The sequence below is a fragment of the Haemaphysalis longicornis genome, unplaced genomic scaffold (assembly GCF_048455015.1).
Source record: "Haemaphysalis longicornis isolate Haplotype H1 unplaced genomic scaffold, Haemaphysalis longicornis Haplotype H1 scaffold_3, whole genome shotgun sequence".
NCBI classification, from domain to species: domain Eukaryota; kingdom Metazoa; phylum Arthropoda; class Arachnida; order Ixodida; family Ixodidae; genus Haemaphysalis; species Haemaphysalis longicornis.
In genome coordinates this window covers 28,005,215-28,023,528 of record NW_027526335.1, presented here as the reverse complement: position 1 = coordinate 28,023,528, position 18,314 = coordinate 28,005,215, and the positions used below count along the sequence as shown (strand labels likewise).

General features: G+C 46.3%; 1 protein-coding gene across 2 annotated transcripts in view; it reads left to right on the top strand.

Annotated features, from left to right (window-relative positions):
• Nwk (FCH and double SH3 domains nervous wreck) overlaps positions 1 to 18,314 on the top strand; it is a 183,176-nt gene that overhangs the window by 85,804 nt on the left and 79,058 nt on the right. For both annotated transcript variants that reach the window (XM_077702725.1, XM_077702724.1), the window contains exons 10-13: positions 837 to 932; positions 7,890 to 8,042; positions 11,659 to 11,739; positions 13,775 to 13,826. In XM_077702725.1, coding sequence (XP_077558851.1) covers positions 837 to 932; positions 7,890 to 8,042; positions 11,659 to 11,739; positions 13,775 to 13,826 — 382 coding nt within the window. The remainder of the gene's footprint in view (positions 1 to 836; positions 933 to 7,889; positions 8,043 to 11,658; positions 11,740 to 13,774; positions 13,827 to 18,314) is intronic.

Below are 18,314 nucleotides of genomic sequence, written 5' to 3'. Positions count from 1 at the left end.
TCTTTATGTGCTGTGAGTTGTGCCTGTTGTCATTTTTGCACAAATACTGCGTTACGAGATTTCAAAGTATCCCTGCTCCGCTCCCTCTGAACTCACCAGTCCGAAATTGCTGCGTGCCCACGAAACTGGTATCGCACACAACTATGTTAGTTGATACTCTTGCATTTATTTGTCCTTTGCTTGCATGCAAAGTTACCGGCCCAAAACAACTTCTGCTATAAAAAGTAAAAAATCCGTGTTCTCCTATAAATTAGCGTAGAGATTTGTTATTAATTAAAATTAATTAAGTACGTATGCACCTTCTGGATGTGACGGCTGGCGAAGACACCATTCAGCTATGAAACAACATCTGGTGGCTTATTGTCGCCCCGTTAACAATTTACAATAACTTTTGAGCAATAAATTATCATTCATATATTGCACGCGGTTTTTTTGTTTCTTGTCAGCGTAGGAGCCCAGATTTATAAAAATTATGGTGTGTGCTGCAGTGCCTAAACTCGCCCGGACGATATTCTGAGTGGAACACAAAACCGTGCCTCCGCTTCATAGTGATTTCTGTTTTATTTTGCGTTCTATCAGTAAGGGCACTTGTTTTCAGAATTTTCCTTTAAATGTTATATGTTATATCTTATCGTCATTATTTGACAGTGAAAAGAGCCCTTCGATATTTTCGGTTGGGTAGCTACCGAAACCAGAGATAGCCCTAGGTCGTCCCGCTGAATGCAAGTAATCCGCATATTCGAAACCTTGCCCTAGCATTGTGTGCCCTCTTTTCAGCCCCGTACTTTTATGCCTATTGCTGCTGTATCGATCCCGTGGTCCATGTTTTGTTGTAGATTACGCGGCAATACAGCGCGGAATGCTTCCTGCAAGAAAATCAAGTCCTCGGAAAGCCCCTCAAGTACGACTTTGACCCGTGCGACAACGATCAGGTGAGCGTGTTATCGGTATTCGATGGTCGCCTCAGATATTTAGGTTGAAAAGAATAAACGGCAAAATCGATAACTTTGTGCGCACACAACAGAAAGCCAAAGGTGGCCCACGGCAGTCGCCGTCTGTGCGGTAGACCTGGACAATGCAGTCGCGCGAGGTTATATCGAGAGAATAAGCAATCAGGCGTTCGATTCACGAGAGACGTCTTCTCGGTTGTCTTTTTTAAAGCTTGATTCTTTAGCCAGAGTGTACCGCTGAAATGGAACGGCTGTAAAGGCTGCCTTTGTCACAAGCTTGAGTTGCAAGAGTTGAAATCGATGCTTAAACTGTAGAGAAGGCATTGTGGAAGTGGCGTTGTAATGGTGAAAGTTTGGCCTATGCGATAAAATTGCAGCAGACGTAGGTAGTTTATAGCAATCCTCTCAAATAATTGCACTCACAGTGTAAGGAATTGATCGAAATAACATTGAACACCTCACGTCAAAATCACCATCAAAGCTACGACAATCAGCGTCAAGCGTAAAAATCAAAGAAAGCTCCATTTTAATACCGGCTGAGCCTCTTCAAGACACCAACATATATTTCATCTAAGAAACCAAATCACAAAATACTGGGTGAATAAATAAATAGATTGATGGATTGAGTTACTGATTTATTGACTCTTGGGTCCTATTGATTTCAGCCATTTTCAAAGCTGTAAAGCTGACTTTTTTGCACGGATTTACCCAACGTTGCTGGCGCTTGAATCACTTGAGACGAGCCTGACGGGCGAAGGTGATGTGTTATCTTGTGGCTACAAACAGGGTGAAAGTATCTAAATGATTTTCCCCGCAGCGAGAAACCAGCTGCATAACAGTGTGGAAAAGCCCACGCAATTATCGTGCAAGTTTTGCTACGTCTCGAGGAAACGACCACTTCGTGGAATCACTAAAAATCGCTGTGTTGCTGAGTGCAAGGACGTGGGTTCGATTCCCGATTCATGACTGGAACTGCGCACGAAAAACGGGGCCATAGAAGAGAACACACACAACACAGTTTTCAACTAAATTTATTATCAGCAGAAACACACACATATAGGCTCTATAAAGACAAACCCGATTATAACGAACCCGGATAGAGCGAATTACGCTATATATCGAACTAAAGCAAATCTGTCACGAAAATGCTTGCGAAGCATATTCCTTATAACGAAGTTCACATCGGATATATCGAACTCGGCACGCCTACAGTTGCCTCCGAAATACATGGTCTCGGAGCGGCGATTGAGATGCTGATTGGCCTTGATTGAGTTGTTGAGCCTCGCATGGACCGGCGTGACGCCCGACAACTTCCGTAACTGTTTCTGACGCACGGGAGTCACGGCGGAGCTTATCCAGCCAGAGAGTCCGGGCCAAGACGGCATCATCGGCGAACTGCGCGAGGAGCTCGCCAGCGTTCCAGATGCTGGGCCGAAACGAGTGTCCTCAGAGGATTTCCTGAGTGTTGACGATGTTGCCGTCACTGTGAGCCCCTCGACCGCACACATCGTCGCCGATGTCATGGCAGCTGGTGCTGCTGAAAGCACTGAATAGACTGAGGATGTCACAACATAAAGCATCCCTACGCTTTATGAAGCGCTTTTGCCAGTCGATGTTCTTCGCCAATATTGCTTCGATATTGAAGGACACGGACTTGAACTGGTGCAAACGATTTCTCGTGTAGAGAATGCGGTGCTATCTGGTGCCTCCAAAAAGAAAGGAAAACAAAAAACACCCCTTTCTTACGAAGTAGGCAGTTAAGGTGGAAAGTAGCTTTATTGCACGCAATAAATGAATTCTTTTGTGCAAGGGTAATGGGGATACTTTATGTGTATGTGGGAATGGCAGGAGGCCCTCATATTGCGAACTCGGAACAAAAAAAATTCGTTATAGACGGGTTCGGCGATATAGAATTATTGGATATATCGAACAAATCGCGGCGCATATTACAGTTCGCTATAACCGGGTTTGACTGTACATATTATGACTCGTAGAGGCACACATCCGCTTTGAGTTTCTGCATACACGTCACACGTGTGCCGCTAGCTGGTTAATCTTTTTATCTAGGACCAGGGATGGGTTACTTACACAGTCATCTTTTTGAGAAGAAATGTGGAAGGTTTGTACCAACACTCTTGGCACATGTTTCTTGTGAGAATATAAAAAAATGGCAGCATCTCCACTCCGTGGATGATGGCGAGGGTGCGGAGTACGGGGACTCGAAAGGACATCCAAGTTGCGCCCCGAGTGGCATCCGATTTGCGCCCCGACCGTTATTCGATTTGAGCCGTGAGTTCCACCTTGATTATTCCCTAAATGAAAACTCACGGCTCAAATCGAATTTCGCTTGATTTTCGCTTGATTGTAGTGTGCGCACGGATGGACGCGGACGGACATTGGGAGGTCCTAAGGTACTCCGCACCTAATATCTGTGTTATTGAAACACGCGTTCCACCGCGTTCTCCGCACTGGAGGGCTAAGTAAGTGAAGGGGTGACCTCAGAGGCTCGACCAATGCTCTCTTAATCCGATATTACCACAGCGTCTAGTTGTACCCACATACACATGACCGCATGTCATCGAAATGCGGTATACGACCTTTTTCTTGAATTCAACAAATTTCTTGAATTCAACAAAAATGTCGTACTGTACGTTGCGTACCTTGCAGCTGTTGTTCGAACTTCTTTCGAACGAGGGAAAACACGCTAACCTCAACACACGTTGAATTTCAAATAGCCCGGCTTTCCACTCTGCTTGGATTCGCGGCCGCGCCACCCCCCTTTTTTTTCTGATGGAGGCGAACAGCAAAGAGGCCCTTGTGTCGAGGATTCGGCTCATGTTAAACGTCTCCAGGGCGACTAGACTTATCCGTATCCCTCCACTGCGGCGCGCCACAAAGCAAAGGCAGCTTCGGCGCGTAACTACCCCCCCCCCCCCCCCTCCTGTTTTTTACCGCGAGACCGAATGTTTTACAACTTATGAAAACCGCTTCCTATGTGCGAAGCCAACATGAGCGAAACAATGCCCAGCCAGCAAAAAGGAGCAGCACGCACCTTCGTTGCTGGTCCGGTGCCTCGGCAGCGCAGAGTGGCTCACCTGCTGGCAGAAAGGATGGGCACCGCGACAGCAAGAAAGGGGGGCGCCTCTTTCTTGCTGGCAGAAACGTTCCTGGCTCTGCGCTGCCCCGCATCGTTGGGATGTCGCCTTCGTCAATAACAGCTGTGCTTAAGCCGGTCTGTTCCGGTTATCTTGGATACGACGAGTTTTAGTGCGATAGCTTAATGAGCCCCCTTCGAAGAAATCAGGCTAAAATATCCGCGACACCAGAATTTTCGCCCCGCCGCAGCTGCAGCTCCTATGAAAGTGTTGGAACTGTGTTTATGTGCTCAACCAAGAATAACAAAACAGCGCTTCTCCCACTGGAGCGACACCATGCACTCGCACTCGGCGCACGTAAAACAATTTCTTTTCCTTTGAGTTGGTGAGGGAAGGCCGAAGGAGGACTCTTGAAGTAGAATAAGGCAGAGCAAATGCTCTGAAACTGCCGCAGCACTATGTGGTGCAAAAGTGTTGCGAAAAATTATTCGAGCTATTTAGCAGACTACACATTGTCATTTTTGTTTAACGCGTTTCGCCGCATAAAGTGGTTCGCTTTAGAGGTGCGATGAGTCAAGTAGGTAGATCAGAGAATGGCACAGAACTGGATGATCACGTCGTGGCTCTATGCGAATGTGGGAATATTATAAGCTCTTAAACACAGCTGGCCTTCTGTCAAAGAAGAAGGAGAACCTTTTTCAAAACTCTGATTTGTTTCTTTCCAAAGTGGAAGATGAACTATGATGTTAGCCGATGCAACACGTTACCAATATATTATAAACACGCTTTTTCTTACAATATGAAATGCCATTCACAGTGCAGCAAGAACAAAAACTTTATCAGTTTAAGGACTTCTGAATCCGTGCGAAGGGCATTTAGGCAAAACATATAATCGTAATTCTGAGTAATGCATGGCCCGCCCGCAAGCAAAAGCTCTCTTTAGCGTAATTGCTGTATGAAAGGGTCTTGTAGGCTGCCACGAGAGGCAAAATGAAGTAGTCAGAGATTATGACCCTGCTTTTATTGCGGGCAAAACAAATTACTGCAATATAACCCATGTTTACCGACAGATGTCGGGACGATTTCGTATTCGGTCGCAGACTCGGGAGGGACAAAAATAGTGTCGCAGACAGCTCCGTTCGGGTTAAAGACGCTTATTGCGCCGAGCGGCTGCAGTGTGGCATTCAGCGCTCTGCTTGCTCGTTGCTAAATTGGCAAGAAAATACGAATAGGGCGTCGTCGATTACCGCGTGCCTGGTAATCGACTTAACTGGTTATGCAGAAGGGTACACTTTGCAGGGTGATAACGCTAACAGACAGGTGCAAAAACAAGCTTAAAGAACAGAAAACGGTGTTCCATGGGGCGTCAGTGAGCGATGTGTTGCCCCCTTAAGGCGCAGCTTAATTAACGAACGCGTGGAAACGAAACCACCCACATGCTGATATTTTCGCAGATATTTTTACGCACAGACTTTCGTTTATGACGTAATATAGTGCTTGAGCATCACTTCTCGTTTAGTTATATTGCCGAGTTTGACGTCGCTTAGATTAGTTTGGCTGAGTATGATATCGCGACATACGCAAGAATTCCATTTTTTATCAGTCAACTTGACTGCACTACACACCATGTGTAGTACAAATTACAAATTCATGGCTTTAGGCTTAGTTTTTTTGTAGTCTGTTTCACTTCTTCGCACATGTGCCGTAACTTTTTACTGGGGTCCAGGGGTTAAAGAAAATTCAATGAAGCTTGCACGCACGCGCAAGACTTGAATGGCGGAGCTGTTGTACGTGAGGATTGCAGGACACATAGTCAAGTTTCAGTATCATTCTTTAATTGCGTAGTTGCGGTGCTAGTAATTATCGTCATATGCATGCGAAGAGGTCGCTGTCTTCTTCGCGGCGAGTAATGGATGGAAAGTGATCCTCAGCATTGTAATCTTCCACCAGCTCTTCGTCATCGACTCGAGGCAGCGGTGGCGGGATTTGCAACTCGTCTCGGGAAGGAGGGAAACAACACTCGTACAATCCATAATGGCTTCTAGAGAATGCGGCCGCGGTTTCGTTTCACAGTTAGCATTAGCGCTGGAGTTTTCTTGTTGTTTTTTTAACAGAGAAGCTGTTTAGCAAATCGTAATTTTTCATGTCCGCAGTTAAAAATACCAAGAAATTGCCGAACGCGCGCACGTGAGCGCACACACGTGAGCGCGGGCCTCGCGGCGACCGTTCTTCGAGCCAAGCATACCTACTTTGGGAAATTAGCCGAGATTAAAAAAAAAAAAAAAGAAAAAATCCTCCAGCGTTCGTTGTAATCGTGGCAACAGTTGCCCGGAACGAGAAAGACTCCAATTTTTGCCGCAATCGTGGTAGCACTTGCCCGGAACAGGAAAGACACGTCATAGCATCAACCCTCCAAAGGGAAGTCCAATGTTTATCACTTCCAGAAAAATGAAAGAAGCTCACATTTATAGCAACAAAGATGGAGTAAAGGCCGTTGTTGTTGCGAAAAAAAGCAAATCGGCTGCAATTGTGGAATTTCCCGCACTCCGCCCGGCAAGTGTGAAGACATTCTTACCCCGTGGTGCGACGACCTTAAAAACATCTGGTCATAGTTACCCCAGCTCTTTACCATGTCTTTGAGCATGCGCGTTAGGAGGAGCGTCCTGCGTCGTCCAGGCTTGCACGTGGCGCTCGCAAAAAGTACCAAGAAGACATTTCCCGTGTGTCCCCGCCTCAATGGGGGAGCACTAGACAGCTTGCACTGCAAACGTCCATTTCGCGAAGTCGGTTGCCGCAGGTTCTAACGCGTGCTGACGCGTTCCACTTTGGGAGAAATGGGAAAGCATGCGGACAAAACGGTCCGGGCCCGCCAGTCATGCATGATGAAAACGGCGATCCAGATGCATATGACGATGACTACTACTGTCACAGTAAAAGCGAGGAAGGAACATTTCAATTTCAATAAACAGTTTCAAACCTAATGCAATGCGTGGTAGTGTGACCTTTGGTGGTTACATCCTACATCTTCGCTGTGTTTTAAGCTTTGCGCACGCTTCGCCATTTTTTTGCAGGCGCAGTAGCGCTTGACGACAGCATTGCAGTTTTCTGTTTCTGTCTTTCTTTCTTTTTTTTGCTAAAGCAACTGCGTGAACCTTAGACTCAGCGGTCGCCGCAAGGCACGCGTTCACGAGCGCTCGGCATTTGGTATTTTTTCCTGTAACGGCGAACTTACGCTTTGTGCAAGAGCTCCACTGTTACAATATGGTACCCTCTACCCCGAGTTGTCGGAGGGACGCTGGATACCACCGCTGGTGTTAGGGCACTCGAGCATTTACATAAAAACATCAAAAATTGGAAAGGAGTGCATCCTACTCTGTATCCAGTTGGTATGTGATCGGACCCGTATGGCGAAGGCCGTGGGCTTTCCTCCTACATGTTTATCCACTTTCTTTATTTTAAAATTTTAAAACATGCGTTTTTGCACAGCCAATAAAGAACTATATCGCTTGCCCGAACGACTTTTTTTGGTCCTTGATGTGTTGCGAGCATATATATCGGCTGAGGGGAGGGGGGGGGGGGGGGGGGGGCGTGTCTGTATGCGTGTGTGCGCATGAAACCACTACGCTCTTATGTAATTTCACGGCTTTCTGCATTCTGAAACACACTGTAAGGTCTCAGCGTTTCTTTAACGCAATCAGTAACGCGAACTGTTGTGAAAAGGACAATAATGTTTTTGTTTTTTTTAAGTCAGCAAGGAGCTTGAGCGCTTCGTTGGCAGAACGAGCAAAGAAGTGGCAACTCAGATGGCAAGGGTTGCCGCGTGGTTCCCTCCTCTTTCGTGCAGGTGCGGACCATCTGCGTGGAGCACCATGCGGACATCTGCCTGGGCAAGGAAGCCAAGAAGTGGGCCTCGGCCTTCATGAAGGATTGTCGGTCCCTGCGCGACTCCAACAAGGAACTCAACAGGCTTCTGGGACAGATCGCCAAGGGCGAAAAGGTAGGTGCATGGGCCCGGCTACTCCTCCCGGACACCCTGTGTGGCTACCTGATCGCCAGCATAGACCGGCGCGTATACATTTGCAGCCGATGGGCCTCCCTCACAGTACATAAACGTCAATTCGAAACGTCATATAGGAAACATACCTGAACCATTACTTGATTGGATTGTAAGGTTTAAAGCGCCGACGCAAGGCAGGCGATGAGGCGCGCCGTAGTGGACGGCTCCATATTAATTTTGACCACCTGGGAATCTTTAACGTGCCCCGAATTCTTGTACACACGGGCGTCTATGCTTTTCGCCTCCATCAAAAAAGCGGCCGCCGCGGCCGAGAATCGAACCCGCGTCCTCGTTCTCAGCAGCACAACGCCCTAGCCGCTGAGCCGCTGCGGCGGGTACGTGAACCATTACCTTTTCCAGCTTTCCCGTTCCTGTGTACCTGCGAAATAATTAATAAATTGTCACTTCTAACGGTAAATTAATCCGCGTCTGGAAAGATGTATCCTTGTATTAGGGTAAAGGATAGATCGGCGTCCAGGCGTCGTTATTTGCATGCTTGGAACACAGCCAAGCATCAAAATTACGCATAGCTTCAAAATACTAGCTAACGATATGTTTGCTTACTTTGTGCACCCTTTCCACGCGTGTCCGTGCAATACAGCGAGATAGTTATCACTACGCTACAACTTATCTTTGAGCGTTTAAAGTTGTTCATTTGCTCTCGCGCAGAAGTGCCCCAAGTCTTAGTCCTCCTGAACCCACATTATTAAAAACCGGGCCGGATTATGCTAAAGATCTGTTTGCCCATCTCCGGTTTCATTATTGTTGTTTATTATTTTGACTGAAAGTTTAAACCTCCATATCCGTGCATGTAGTGTTCTGTGGAAGGCAGAGATTAAGGCCGTTAGTGAAAGATGGAGAAACCATCCTTGCCCATGGCATCATTGTGCTAATGATAGGGTATTTGTTACTGAAAAATTTATACTGCACGTCGGCAGAATCTTTCCGAAGTTCTGTGTTTTTCCGTGCCCGTAATCAGAATGCGGAAACAAGAGGAAATGTGAGTACAAGTGAAGGGCAAGAATTATTACCAGCTCATTTCGCTTTATTTTCGCTTTTACAAACGTTCAGCTTGAATCGGTTCTTTTGACTGGATTAACTAGCTCTCATGTTGGTTTGATGCCGCTCTTATAGTGTTTTTATACAGCAGCAAGTTCTCTGTTTTGTTTGCTGTGAGTCTTTCTATTTTGTTTTGCACGATCCGTGCTTCTACGAAATTATATTTCGCGACCTCTATAACCTATAGCATAGGCTGTAACCTATAGCCTATGCTCCGAAGAATATTATTTTCTTTATTAAACCGGGGCAATCGCCACGCATTCTTATGAACCCAAAAAGAGAAGACGCGTTGAATTGAAATGCTAAAAATAGGCTTTACTGGCTTATTGGCTGTTAATAATGCACCAAAGCACACCGTCAAATGGTAATTTGATGGTCTTAGGTAAATAATGTTCTACTCGCACATAGCGCCAATTGATGCGCCACAAAGGGAGATTTTGAGCCGGGTGTGGAAAGAAACGGGTGTGGCCAACAAAAAGAAAAATTCAAGAGGGCCAATTTTATTTCTGCCACCTTTCTCCGTGTTTTACAAGCGGTTCTCGCCTGCTCTGCATACATTACTTGACGCACCGTACAGTGTTTTCGCATGCCTGCCGGCGCTTCTTCTCCGCACCATGAGCCGTAGAAAGTTGTATTCCCGCAGAGCTCAAGTGCACGCGGGTGAAGCTTGTAGTAAGTTCACGGAGAGTAACTACGAAAGGAGAGAATGTCGCGTTGTATTTATCAGTTACCATCTTTCGTATCTTTTTTAACCACACATTATTAGCAAAGTCCTAATCTCGACCCTAACCTTACATATAAATCTCACTTTTATAATCTTAAGCAAAAAACCGCTTTCGGAATTCGAGCTTTAATCAAGGCTCGCAGCTTTTTCCCTCATCATGCTTTTTTATCTTTATATTTTGCTTTTGTTCACAGTCACTTCTATTATGGCATTTTTTCATAGGGAAACGCGTGCTCTTCTCACGTTTCGTCGGTTCAACATATTCAAAATCAATGTATTCTCATTATAACGTTCAGTTCATGTCGTTCCTCTGCCTCAGGTCTACTACGTCAGAATAACAAACTATCAATGAATGCAGTATTTCATTAGAACTTGGCAATATTTTTTTACAAATTATTGCACTGTTCCCATTCATATGATGTCATTGATCTTATTAGTTTATGAAGCAAAAGCTTCACTAGATTTTCAAGTAATGATAATTTCTTATTACCAACGGTTCGCACTAATTACGGTAAGAAAACCTCTTGTTTCGCAGCTGTCACATTGTGGAATAATTTGCCTGTCACGGTCAAATCATCGTCATCTATTACGTGCTTAAAAAATCTGAGAGAGTTTCTTTTGGCTTAATTGTGATTTTGTTTTGTTCGTATTTATGATTGTTGTTCTCTTATGTTTTCTCGTGCTTTTATTTCCTTCGTGTTATCTTCAAATTGTTTGTGTAACTTTCTGTATTTATTTTAGGCTTACTTTTTGAGTGTATGTACATTATAAATTAACTTCACTTGTCTTTTATACTGCTCAATTATATGATGAGCTCTCACGTCCATTTGCTGCTTTCGCAAATTTATTTGTGCATTCATAATTGAGGCTCGGCTTACAGTCTGCTGACTCGGGGCCCTCGTCTGTATAACAATATGTTGGTATTTTTTTATGAAATAAACTCCCCCCACCCCCCGGCTTGAAAAAAGTTACTCTTTTCAAGCTAACATTCTGCTATGGTGGGCGGCCGGCATTTGTATGGTTCTGGGCGTAAACATATTTTCAAGATTTCAAATTTCCCAGTACGCAACACCGACATGGGATTAATGCAAAAAAAAATTAGAGTCATAACTCTGTTAACTTGATATCACCATTCAACCGGCGCGGTCAAAACGAACCAGAGGCACCGCCATAATCGCACAATGGTGTTCCTTATATATGACTTTTGACGAGCAACTCTAACCTCACAAACGAGGGCGCATTCATGTTGTGTATTCATGCTTTATTTAGGCTAATAACTCAAATAAGCCGCAAATGACCACCGAGGCTTGTCTTCGTATCTTTGCACTGGTATAAGTACATTGTATGTACATTTTGTATATAGCAAAAGGGATGTCAAGGGTTCTATTACACGAATAGACGCATGCGCAGTTACCACTTTTGGATTGCATACAATTAATTTGCTTCTAAACCCAACATGTGCGTTTAATTACCTCCTGCAAACACAGAGACAGCATACAGTCGCTCGAGTGCTAAAAGAAAGGTCTTGTTAAAAACGCAGATAAACAATACTAGTAAAATCTATGTACAGCATCAAGAAGCAGCCAGGTACCTGAGTATAACTTGCACGTGCATTAAAATAAATTTTGCAGTTGGAATAAAAAGAATTGAGCCAAATTAACTCACGAGCCCAGCATTAATATTACAAGTTTAGGTGTTTGTCCTAAATGTTACATTTGTACTTAGCAAGAAAAAAATGGGAGTATTTGGTATTTTTTTACGACTGCTGTGCAGACCATGGAGTCGTCCACGGGCGAACAGGAAGATATCGAGCAGAAACTCGAAGACATCCGCAATGCAATCCGCAAGGCCGAGGTGAGTAACCTTGGTGCGACGCCCCGAAAATAATCAGGCACCGTTTATGATAGTACAATACAATGTCAAGAGAGTAATTTTCCGTAAAATATTGCATCTGGCGCCACTAACAGGAGTATAGAATAAAACAGTAAATAAAAAATTAACAAACACAAGAGTACCACAAAAGACATGCAGTCTATGTCACTTTTTACGCGCGTCATTTTGCATTTCCAGTCACTAATGTCCCGTTATTTCATGCCAAAGGGATTTGAAAGACACTTTCTGTGAGGGAAATTTCTAGGCCACACTCAAATGATGGCGTGTTTTTCATCTGGCCCGCTGCTACGCTCAGCAAGTGTTTGGTGCTTTAAGAGTGCATACTTTCATCGTTATAAAAAAGAACACTGTTCAACCGTTTAACAGAATAATTTTTGAAAGTATCCTCTATTCACCAGACACAATTCTAAACTGCACAAGTCGTTCACATTTACTCCAAAATATATCATGGTTTGAATAAGAGCAAATTTTTGCGTTTACGTAGGTGAAGGCAAACTGTGAACGACAACGCTGTTGGCGGGTTGTTTCTCCGCATTGCACGATCGCTTGCGAAGGCAGCCACCGCGCAGGCCTGAAGAGGCGCGCTTTGTCTTTCGCTCACGAGAGCGCGCTATGCGCACGGGTTCCTCGCGCTGTTTCGATGATTCAACCTCCAGCACGTTAAAACGCTCGTAGCTAAGCAAAGCGTACGTTTAGCGGTGGCTGAGAATTCCGGCCAGCCATAAAAGCGTTCGAGTTGTGATATTCGTGCTTCCCAAGATATGCGCCAGCATTTGAAGTAACAGCATACGCGCCACTCTATCGGGGTACAAAAGAGCGCGTGAACAAGAACTTACACAGTTGGTGTGACATAAATTACGCTGCTCGTGCGTAGAATCTTGCTTGCCAGGTGGCAGAATGAAGCTGTTAGACAAAGGGACGACCAACGCTGCCACAGTGATAGCCTCTCCATGGAGTCTATACGAACCATTTCTTATTCGTCTTTCCAGTCGCCTTACACTCTGTTACGCAAGGATTCCGTTAATGGCGTTTTAGTATCCCAACTTGTTTATTTTTTAACCACAAAAAAGATATCCACGTTTTGCTGTCGCTTGCACGTGAGGTATTTATTGTCGATAAGAGAAGCACGTTTGGAAGGAATTGACTAAACTTCGAAGCATGCTCTAACGCAACAAACACACACGCGAACAAACAAATCTACACACGAAATAGAGGCAAACAAGCCCGAACTATTGCACCGCTTGCGCCGCTCTGAGTGCGTGCGAATCACTTGTGCAATACGGCCTGCCTTTAGCTAAGCCAGTTACCATTAGGCCAGGGGTACGTGTTTCTTATGTAACTATTTCTTCATGCCTACCACGTAATTAGAGCCCACATTTCAAGGAAACTTTGATTGCGCAACGAAATTACGTTGTCTGCTTTTCCAAGTACCTTAACAACTCGGTTGGTTGTGCGGGCTCAGTTAAACCAGCTAACCTGCGTTCTTTCAACACAAGTAAAAACAATGTTTTTTTTTTCGGTTTCTGTTCTGTTTATTCGCGTGGGCATTTGTCTTAAACTTCCTCCCTTTTAGCGCCCAAAAAGATTGACTGGCTGTGCCGTGAAGTATTATTCTAGGTATTTAGCTAATAACCTAAATACAACACAAAATGAAGTTGCGACTTTTATTTTGTGTTAGTAAAACGAACGTGCGTGTGCGTGCGCACGCATACATATGCCTGTGTGCATGTATGAGGATATTCTATGTGTGTGATTGCCTGCGTGCGTGCGTGTGTGCGTTTAGCCCGAAAAGGGGGGGGGGGCGTAACTATTAGCTATTAATCGAAGTGCTGCGACCAATGGTAGTTCTCGTTAATAGCACAAGAGAAACAGCTGTTGGTGCAGCCAAAGGACAGCCGATAGGCGGGCGGCGAGGCTCTGTTGCAAGGACGTCCCTCGCAGTGCCGATCCACATGTGGCACTCTATCTGAAGTGCGTCCTTTTCCGCCCTTTTCAGACGAGCAAATTGAAAGCCGAGGCACGTCTGGAAGCCTTACGAGAAGGCGGCGGTAAGTCTCGGTTCCTTTCATTATGTTTCCCTCCATCCCTAATGTATTCCGTATGAAGTTTCATATCGCTTTTTTATACGTGCTCTCTTTCCTCTTCTTTCGCTGCTTCATTCACTCAGTGCGCACATCTTCGCCCTTGCGGCAGATTCACTCAAAGGATGTCGGCTTCGTGCGAAAGGGACGCGCGAACCGTCGTCCCAGACCGATGTTTCTCCCCCCTCTGAGGGAAACTAGCACCGCACGGAGACGAGTTACGAAGGCCGGCGCTACTTTTTTGCTTCGAAAACTCGTTTATCGCCGGCCGGCACGTGGCCTCGTTACCGTAGGAACAGGCGGTGTCTGCGAGAACGTGACTTTTGACTCGAACAACCGACGCGGTTGTTTTCTACCAGAGAGGAAAGAAGGCTGGTGGAAGTTAGAACGCCAAACTCGTTCCTCCCTGCTTCGTCTGTCTGGCGGACTCTTTCACGCGCCGTGAAGCGGAGACGAGGTGTTCGGCTAAGGCTTGTTGCAGATCGCCTACACAGCCGCGTGCGGCGCAAAGCGAGCGCGTTTCTCAGACGAGAAGCGGGGAGTTGAGATTGATGGTCGCGCGGTCTCCGTCAGAAGGAGCATGCGGATCTGGGCTGCGAGCGGTAGCCGGTGGGAGCATGGAGGATGAAAACGCGCTGCCGCCGGACAGATGGCGCTACGAGAAAGAGTGGCCATTACTTCTTCAGCAAACAAAGCGTCCGCTCGAGCGGCGAGTAAGTGTCCCTTTTGTAGACAGCCACGGCGTCTTGGAGACGCTGTTAAGGGCGGCTGGAGACGGACGGGGCATAGAAGAAAAATACGAGCAAATGAGACGAAGTGGCCGGAGGAAGTCCCCCACTGTGAATGCCAATGAGGCGCATGCCTGTGGAAGCGGTCTAGCGGCGGCCGTCACAATTAACTCGCCCCATAATTCACCGGCCTCTTGTTAGCAGCTCTCCATCTCCTGGCGTCCTTTCGCTGCCTTCGCGCCCTCCGCATATTTGAGCATTTCCGTTTTCGGGCTTGCCAGGGCTTCTTGCTTTATTCCGTTTCTCTCTCTCACTCTTTTACTTTCTTGTTTTACTCGCTTGCTCCACTTCTTACGGCGACCGCAAACTTCAAACGAATGTTATTACTTGGGCACGAATTATTTTTTATTGTTTATCGTGAATGAGAGGCAGAGACATTTTCTCATTGTGCTTATTTCGACAAACCTTTTTTTTTTTCGCCGTGCCACAAGGAGATTTGCTAGCTTTCTTAAACGTGCGAGTGGGACATTCCATGACCTTAAAAGAGAGGGGAGTAACGTAATCCACATAAGTAAGCAATCCAAGTTTAAAACTCGCTCATCACCGTAAAGCAGGCGCTTTCGAACAACTTTATGTCGTGGATCCGGGAGAAGTCCTCGTTCTGGGCGACAGTTCATTCCCGCTTCGTCCCAGTAAGAGCCTTGCCCTCTTCGGAGCTCCGCCTTACACGGCCGTTGACAAATCTTTAAGAGACGATTCAATCTCGGCGTCAGAGCAAACAGCCATCCCGTAGCGGATGCCTCATCAAGACGATACTTGGTACACAGTCTATATAGGCTCCGGAACGATCGAGCCGCTCTCCTTATCGCCCGTCCTTGGCGGTCCGACACGAGCATTCGAGGCGGCTGCCTCGCCCCTTGATTGCGCCACAGTTTGACTGCTCCTTAAATCTGAGCGTGTCTTTTACGACCCAGCCGGGTTCCGCGTGTAATCTGGGCGTGTGTGTCTTTGCTGTGTGCCCTTCGTCGTGAGGCTCGCCTGCAGGCGGAAGAAAAGCCAATCGGTTGCCGCTCTGCCTAAGCGAGGAATTCTTGCTGCGATTAGGAATTCTTGTCGGGTGCGGGACGAGTCGCTGTGAAGTCGATCGCTGGCGTTGTCCAAATGTCTAGAAATGTCAGGGTTTTCCTTTTTTATTCTGGCTAGCTGGCACGAGCACAATGTACAAAGCTAAAATTGTCTGTGATTTGGACTTTCGACAAGGTAGGGTAATGTAGATATACTGACCTGACAAATATCTGGTGACCTTAGTTGTAATCAGGTATCTAATGCAGTAGTAAAACTCTCTATCGAAAAGTGACCCCTGATTTGTCTGTTGGCTTTGGATGGTCGTTGGTTGTTCCAAATCTCTTGCCATCTGCCGACAGCATATCGAACTAACTGACGATGTACGGAGATATTAAACAGATTAGCTAAACTAGTAAACTGTGATAGAATAGCCGGAACGAGTTGCTTTTTACCACTGAAAAAAATTCATGATGTATAAAGAAAAACTGAAAGAATTCCGGTAAAGTAACTCCACGTTGACATTTTCATGGGAAGAAGTTCCACCAATAATTGCGCACCAATAGACGCCGCTCCAATAGAACATCGATATTTTTCGGACTTCTTTCCACCGTAGCATCAAGAGAAGATACAAGTCAAAAAGGCTAAGCTACAACGACGAACGATAATGATTACGATGGAAATGGTGATTGTGGTCGACGATCTCACTCTCAAAACTGGAAAAATCGGCTTTAGCAAGGAGAATATACACGAGTGATAAATAAAGGAGCTATTGGAAGGGTTCATTGATATCATGCATAAATAACCCTGCAACACAGTATCGGGATTGGCTATTGTGAGAACTACCTGCAGCATTGGATACACAATCGTACGTTTCTTCGGAGGAGGGGAGGGGGGGTGGAACGTGTACTATTGGGAAGCCAGGGGCTGACTCCACTGTTGGGAATTTCAACGCTGACTCCACTGTTGCGAACCATGGTAGCGTGGTCGATGTGGGCCGAGGTTGGTGAAGTGCCGGGGCAGTCATGATGGGCAAGTTGACGAAGAAGAAAACTTTATATACAAGTATTTACATCTTGGTAAGAGAGCGGGCAGTGTGCTCCTGCGCGCGAGAGATTAAATAGGCACGTTGGGTCCCTTCCCCTTCACCCTTTTTCTCCGGCTGACGTCAGGAGGCACCAATCACGGAGGTCATGGCACTGATAGGAGCGCCACCACGCAAAACACACGCGCACACGCACGAGAGGCCCCTCCTCTCCGGGGCAGGTGAGCGCCAGGTTGCTCCCGCCGTGGCAATCCGCCGTGGGTCAGAGCCCCCCTTTGTCCTGGCGATGTTGCACTACCACGAAGACGCCTTGCATCCCTCGGTGGTAATATTCTTCGAGTGGCCTATTGAACACAACACGCCACAAGAGGGCATGACAATGAGGCGCGGGCACGCCGCCGAGGCTTGTTGTGCAGGGCGCCCAGCATTGCTTTTGTTAGCACCGCCGCTGGCCGGTTGGCGCTTTGAGAAGCCACGAGGTCGCTGAAAGGCGCATAGTTCAAGTAGGCGCAAAGTTCGCCACTGTGAATACGCCGGTTCGTGGCAAGTCGATGACGGAGGGTCAACGGCAGGTTTTCGAGGAATCACTGTCGCAACAGCACCCCCGCCGCCAGACAATGCATCAGGATGACGAGCGGCTCATCGCGGCTCGGCTGGAATGATGCGATTGGTCAGCAGGTCCATCCAGTGCTTGAGGCGGAGTTCTCCGAACTGCTGCTTTCTTCTGGTCTCCTCCGTGAACCCACAGAAGGCACGAACACAAGGCTCCTGCAGAAATGACGAACTCGGCAGGACAACCATTGTCGAACCACACTCGATGTGGAAAGCGCCCTCTGAACACCACTCGAAATGCCAGACCATGATAACAAAACAAAACCAACCTGACAGCTAAAACATTACACCCCTTGAAACGATTCGAAGTGCTCATCTCGTGGCACAAGTTCAGAATCAGACCTCAATTTTGGGTGTTGTTAAAACAACTACAACAGTACCAAAGAATCATGAATTGGCTATAGGAGCTTTATGAGGCAGATGACGCAAACGAGCGATGACGCCAACAGGAGCTCTAAAGGCATTCCTCTTTTTGCCCATGACCATTTGTCAAAACTACTCAGCTACAACTGCCGTAATTCGAGGCAACCGAGGCAACGCATGGCTTTTTGTCACCGTCTATAGCACAAAAGTCAAAACTACGAAACCGATACGACGGTACAGCAAAACAAAGTAGGACTTTACACGACTCCTTGAAAACCAACATTTCGCTACACTTACGAAAATGAAACTTGAAATAACATGAACTTACAGGTACATGAACACTTATCTGAAAGATAACCTACAGATAGCTAGCTCACAGAGCTCGGCTACGTCAATCCACAATAATCTGTAGCTTCCTTCTTTATACTGAACCATAAAATTGCGTTGGGCTCACCATTACGCAAGAGAACCAAACTGGCACATACAAATGCCTCAATATTCAAAACTGACCATAAACACGTAGTACTAAACGCAACTACTTCTGGTGTTTATATACAACAATTTCATACACTCCATCAGGGTGAGACGAAAATGAACACTGACACGCAAATTACGCCCGCTTACACTGTGTTCGATCACGAACAA